This window comes from Centruroides sculpturatus, unplaced genomic scaffold (genome assembly GCF_000671375.1).
Source record: "Centruroides sculpturatus isolate CEXI.00-Female unplaced genomic scaffold, Cexi_2.0 scaffold301, whole genome shotgun sequence".
NCBI classification, from domain to species: domain Eukaryota; kingdom Metazoa; phylum Arthropoda; class Arachnida; order Scorpiones; family Buthidae; genus Centruroides; species Centruroides sculpturatus.
The window spans coordinates 226,192-233,206 of record NW_019384595.1 but is presented as its reverse complement, the minus strand read 5'-3'; the positions used below and the strand labels follow the sequence as shown (position 1 = coordinate 233,206).

The 7,015-nt window shown below is 25.7% G+C and overlaps 1 protein-coding gene across 1 annotated transcript in view; it reads right to left on the bottom strand.

The window, feature by feature from the left end:
• Positions 1-7,015, bottom strand: part of LOC111624850 (rap guanine nucleotide exchange factor 4-like) — a 43,327-nt gene that overhangs the window by 7,670 nt on the left and 28,642 nt on the right. The window contains exon 4 of the mRNA XM_023367810.1: positions 6,456-6,544. Within this exon, the coding sequence (XP_023223578.1) occupies positions 6,456-6,544 (89 nt within the window). The remainder of the gene's footprint in view (positions 1-6,455; positions 6,545-7,015) is intronic.

The window sequence follows — 7,015 nt, the reverse complement described above, 5'->3', positions numbered from 1 at the left end:
AATATTCATGACTGCATTTTCTAAAATCCACAGAATTTATCTTGTACTTAAGAAAAAAATTAAGCATGGTTTTAATTAAAATTTATCATCCATTTAACATTATCATCTATCATCATCTCGCTTAAGCAGTTAGAAGTTAAGAAACATTCATTACTTTTATGTAAGAGGAAAGAAAGAATGTTAAGATGAATTTAAATCATTCTGACTTATGGTGACGTTATTATTCTTTAAGCTTGCTTAATGATTCTTTAAATCACAGTATTAACGCTAATTCTTAGTAGATCGCGAGTTACTGGTTGAGAATGCTCTTATTATAACACGCGGCTTCTAAACATAGTTTTTCAATAATTGGATTCCCAACTTTTGATTCAGTGAATAGTAATATGGCTTTTTAGTAAGTGGATTCTTAACGTTATTTCTTAACCAGTGGATCGCAATGCAGTTTTACGGTAATGGGATTCTCAAAGTTATTTCTCAATGAACTCGATAGGGCTTCAACGAATTTTTTAACATTATTTCTCAAATTATAAACTTTATAGGACTTCTCAGTAAGTAAATTCTCAATGTTACTATTCAACCGGTAGCTCTTCATACAGTTTTCTAACCAACAGATTCTCGACATCATTTCTCAATTTGTAATACAGTTTCTCAATTGATGGCATGTGATACAATTTTTTCCAGCCAGTAAATCCCAGCATTACTTCTCAACTAGTATATGATATAGTTTTCCAGTTTGTAATTCCAACGTAACCGCTCAACTGGTGGCTTGTAATACAATTTTTTATCCAGTAAATTCCAATATTACTTCTCAACCAGTATATCGCTCTATGGTTCTGTATTCAGTAAATTTTCACCTAATAAATTACTACTTTTAACCATGGCTAACTAGTAGATTTTTAACTTTTACGTTCTTAAACGTTACTCCCAACAAGTAGATCGAAAACTACTTATTGGGAAATATTATTTTAAAGCTTATTCATTCCTTATATTAATCACAATATCCTAGTAATTATCTTAAATGATACTCAACAGGAAAAGGAATTGATTAAATAAATTACATCTAAATATATATTAATAAAGTTTAAAAATATACTGTAAAAGTATGTTGTATATCAAAACTAAATACGTTTACATACGCATAATTTACTATTTATTAAATTTAAAAAATAATTTTATAGAGATGAAACTAAACCATTACACACTAAAGCCATGTCCTCTGTTTTAAACATAAAAAATCAGCATTTTACCATAAAAATAGACAGAAAAACATATTAAATATTATAGAATAAAAGTCGGAAATTATAGTTCGAAAATTATTTTTAAAAATCTATAAAATTTTATATTCTTTTTTATTTTTGTGAAGTTAAACTACCCAAAAATTTTCGTTTTTACGTTGAGCAAATTCATGTTTATTTCGTAAAATTCTAGAAATATTAGAATTGAAAAATTTAATAATTGGATTTTTTTAGAATTTAAACTATTTTTAGAATTTCCAATAATAGATATAAACATATTTTTATTTGTATTTTTCGATAAAAACTTGGTATCATACATTTCAATTTTTCTCTTGGTATCTAATATATTCCATGTTAGAAAACATTTCAAATGTTTTTAGTTTTTTTTTTTTTTTTAGAATATTTCATACAACAATTCTTCGAGTAACTTAGAAACTTTATCTTCCAACAATTTTTACATCATTTTTTTGATAAAGATTGTATCCTTACAACAAAGATAACTTTGAATATTTCATATTTTCTACTGCTGTGCCATTCCTCTCCCTTAGAATTAAAGTAATAAATTCCAAAGAGACCGTTAATGTCAACTATAAAAAATTAAAATAATATATTAAAAAAGAAGTTTATTTTCCTATATTTTTTTCAGATATTTATCTTTCTACATTTGTAAATTAATTCCATAATTTTCTAGAAATGGTGTAATCGTATCTTGCTTATAATGAAATTTTACGACATCACAAAGTGTAAAGAGTATTCTTTAATTTTCTTTTTTTTTTCTTTCTTAATTTTATTTTCGTTTTGGATTTTAACATTTTGAAAATCAATTAAATCAAGCCTTAGGATATTTTTCCTTTCTCTCATTAGATTCAATGCAATTTGAGACAAGATAGTGGCAGAAATTCAATTCCAGAGTGGATTGAATTCCATTAATTACTTTGCTGAAAATAGAGTACAATACACTGACTTTATTACAAGTAGAAATTGTAAATAATTCATAAAATATTATCTAAAATAGTTTTTTTTTTCAATTAAAAAGATCCTAAATTATTTTTTAACAGTGGATGAGATGACTTTTTTAATTTTATTTTTAACATTGTTCTGTAGAGAAATTTTAATTATACAAATGTAATTTTGTGTTTTTTAATGAGTGGAATGTATTTAGTTTTTTTTTAAAAATTTACGTTTTATCTAAAAAATTTGTTAAAATATTATAAATTTCTATTGAAAACTGAGTTTTTAAAATAAAGATATAATCATTTTGATAACAATTTTCTTATTATTGTTGTAAGAGATAATATTTTTTAGAATTTATAATAGGCATTTTTTAAATTCATAATGGAAAATATTATCAAAAAATTGCAGTTGTTTTGTTTGTAATTAATTTTTAACAGGTTTGATTATAAAATTTTATTTAAAAAACAAGAAAAGACTGCTTCAATAGCCACAAACACTTCTTAGCCACGTGATTATTGAAATGTATTATTTTTATGTTATTTATCCTTATTTTAAATCAAATTAACATATTTTAATGAATATAAATATTTAAAATATGGAAAAATCTGTAAAAATTAATTTAAACTTCTTAAAATGTAGATGAATTTTCTCTTTAAATATTCTAAACCTAGACTCTAACTCTAAGTACAAGTATAGAAAATACTTCGAGGGTAGATTTATAGGTTTATGAGCTTATTTAAAACATTATTTTGTAAATAATTTAATAATTTTTATTTAATTGTTTAAAATAGGTAAAAGGTTTTATCCTACAATCCAGGAAAAATTATCATTCAAGGAAATCTTTTATTTGTAATTCTTAAGTTAGGAATCTTGTCAAGGCTTTATATTGTGTGTATGAGTTAATTTCCGTTCAGGATAAAGTCCAAATTTATTTTAACTCTTTAATAAATGTGAAAAAATATATTTAGTTATAATTAGGTGTATATAAAATTTTCTACATTTATCTTATACAATATAAGAATTAATATGCGAAATAATGTGCAAAGCATGGAGAAAGAATATGCAACAATATAAAGAATAATATAGAGATAAATGTGCAAAATGTGGAGAATAATATGCCACGTTATAAGGAATAATATAGCGAATGGTATGCAAAATATAGAGAATAATATAAAGAATAACGTATAAATTATAGAGAATAATCATAACAAAATTTTATACATAAAAATCTTTATATTTAATTCAAAAAACATGTGATTTCCAGTTTAAAAACAAAAAATTCTATTAAAACTTAACAATAGTACAGCTATTCTAATTAAAAAAAGAAAAATATGACAATTTTATATTATACAATTACATTATTCTGTAGATCTTATCTACAAAAAAAAGTCCATTTATCTAAGAAGGAAAAATTTTTATATAAAAATAAATATAATGTATTTAATAAATTTTTAATAAAAATAATCCCTTTAGACATTTTTGATAAAATTTTTGAATCGTTAATAAAACTTTTAAAGATCTAATTTAAAATCAGATAATTGTTTATACAACTGTTGAATATATTTTTTAGAAAGTTTTCCTGTATTCCTTGGTTGGTGAATAAGCACGTATTTAATTTATAAGGAAGTATTAATATAACCTGAGGAAAATTTAATTATGCTACTAAAAATTACGTCAAGTTAGTAAGTATTGAGTTGGAACCTTCCCAATTGTATATATTACCTTCTTTTTTTATTTTGCTGGACGTTTATACACAATTATATAGGAAATAATATCAAAAATATAAAGAATAATATAGAGTCTAATGTGCAAAAAATGAGGAATAATATACAGAAGAAAATGCAACAAATATATAGAATATAATATATGGAATAGCATGCTACAATATAAGGAATAATATAGACATGGTATGCAAAAATATAAAGAACAATATAAGGAATAATATGAGGAATAGCATAATATAATGCAATGAATAATGTGTGGAATAGCGTGTAAAATAGCGTGTAAAATTTATAGAATAATGTGCAACAATACAAGGAATAATGAAGAGAACAATATAAAAAACGTCATAGATAATAATATACTGAGTACTATACGGAATAATATGAAAAACACGGGAAACAATATGCCTAACTTTATAAACACATTATATACATACAAAACAACATTCTAACTAATTTCCCTCAGGTAATGCACATATATTAATTTACTTAACTAATTATATACAGGTTTCAACAACACAATTAAATTCTAATTAAAAATACATGTACAGTACAGTATATAAATTATTCCCGGGTGATCACCAATATTCGGAAATTGTAAAACAACATCTTGAGCCTCTTTCCTTACTAAATTACGTTTTTCTTTTGTTTAATTCTAAGAAATTTACAAAGTTTCTAACCTGTATATGAATTTATAAAAAAAAATCAATTCTAAAAAAATATTTCCTACATTGTCACTTACTCAACCGAGCAGTATCAATTAGTATCAGGAAGTAAGACGAGAACTTCAAACAATTATTTAATTCTAAAATAAACTAAAATTTTAGGTATTTTTTAAAAGAATTTTTAGTCCTTAAAAAAATAAATTATATTATTTTAAAGTCATTGAATCGATAGATTTATGTAGCTTATCTGGAGTAACACGATAACATAAGCTGGAGTAATGGTTCTATCTATAAATTTTGGATAATAAATAAGATAATAGTGCAATAATAATGTTATTATATTACACATTGACCTAATTTATTATTGAATACATTTAAATACATTACTCACCGGTTCGTTTATATGATAAGTAGATTTTTTAGACCACAACTTGCATAATTTATGAGAACACATAACAAATGGGATCCACTCTAAGAAATTCATTCATAAAAACACCCCTGTTGACTTTATAGATGTTAAATATAAGTCCTAGATCTGTTACGAAGTGTAGAGGGTGCCAATGAAGCGTAACTAATGAAGCGAAGGTTGCAAGAGATCATTTGACATTCACTAGACTATGTAGTCACATTTAGTGTAGTTTTCAACACTCGATACTCCTTCATATCAGGGAATTTTTATGAAACTTCGACGTATAATCTCATTCGTAGTGCTTATCTAGTCGTTTGTGTCAGTATAGTTGTTCGCAGGTGTAATAACAGGTGGGTTAACTGGCTTGCTTCAACCGTAGCTGACAGGAAACAATCCTTTTATCTGCATTCGATCATCGTACCCTGCCTCATCCTGACCCCTTCCGCCGTCTGTAAGTACTTTTATTTTTTAAATATAACAAAAATCTACCCCTTTTATACCTTAAATTTATTTTAAAAGCCTTAAGAAACTGTACACGTGTTTAATATTTAAAGGTATGTAAAACTACACCTCTTAAAAACGCATTGTATCCTTTTCATATTATTGATACTTCATAAGTAATTGTCCTTCACCCTAAAGACTTCTGACCCTATACAGTAGTAGATAAGGCCGCGAGGAGAGTAATAATTAAGGTCACGCGCTCACGTGACTGCAGAATTCGATTATTATCGCATTAAATTTTACTTTAGTAAGTAATTTAAACACGTACGAGCTGGGGTTATTAACTTAAAGCTGAATTTGTAGTTACGTAACCGAAGGGGGTGTCGGCAGAGGCAGGAAGTTTGCACCGGCCGTTTCCGGTGACGTCACGCCAATTTGGTCATTCACACGTTTAGCACCCGAGGTAATTCCCATTTCGGCGCGGTCATTTGCTTGATTTTAACAATCAAACAGGACGTAAGTAATTTTCAATACGAAAGAGTTAAAGCTGTCATCCCCCCTTTTGTGTTGCTAGAATGCGTTAATAAGAACGGAAACAGTAGCATAAAAATGTAAAAAATAATAGAAAATTTATCACTTTTTACTTTAAAATACAGAGGATATTCATTTATCAGTAACACCAGTTAATTTTTTTAGATATTTGATATCCTAGTTTCAAGATAAATTTTAAAAAATATATATCAAAAGTTCAAAGAATTGCAATTTTGCTTCCAGGAAAACTTTATACAGTTTCTTCGTTAAACTTTCTCCCAATAAATTATATTCACACACCAAAGAACATCATAGAAAAGTGGAATTGAATGAATTGTAAGTACGAGCAACCGTCCATAAAATTGACAAGAATCAAATGAAGAATGTACCAAGAAGAAGAAATTCTTGAATATTTCTCTTTCTTTGCAAAATATTTTAAATTTATTAAGGAATCAAAAAGAAATAATTTCCAAAAACACACAAAAACAATTTAAATCACCTGATTTGATCCTTTTTGGATGACTTGAACGTCCAAAGATCCTGTCAAGACAGCGTACCAATTTGTACCTTTGTCACCTTGGCGAAATACTAAAGAAAAAAATTTTAAATTCGATTAGAATTAAAATGAATAATTAACATCTAAAAAAAACATTTAATTTCATTCCAAAAAATAAAAAAAGTTTTAATTTTATACGTGGCGCCATCTGTTATTCAATTATTTTATTAACTTTGAAACTTTTAAAAAATCGCGTGCCATCCCCGATTAAACGAATTGCTTATTATTTTTAGGCAATTTTAATTAATAAGTTGTCAAAATTGTCTAAAATATTACAAGATAATTACACATATTTGAATTAGGAGTTAAAATCTTTTCTGAGAACATAAAATTTAGATTTTGCCAGTGTTATCTCTTAGAAATTCACACTTAATGATGATGTTACTTGATACCAAGTGCAACTATCATTACGATAATATTATATAATTCCTTAAATAATTACTATACTTCTTAGGAAATATAATTTATTTTAAAAATTTTTCAGTTCTAAGATCTAAAAAAAA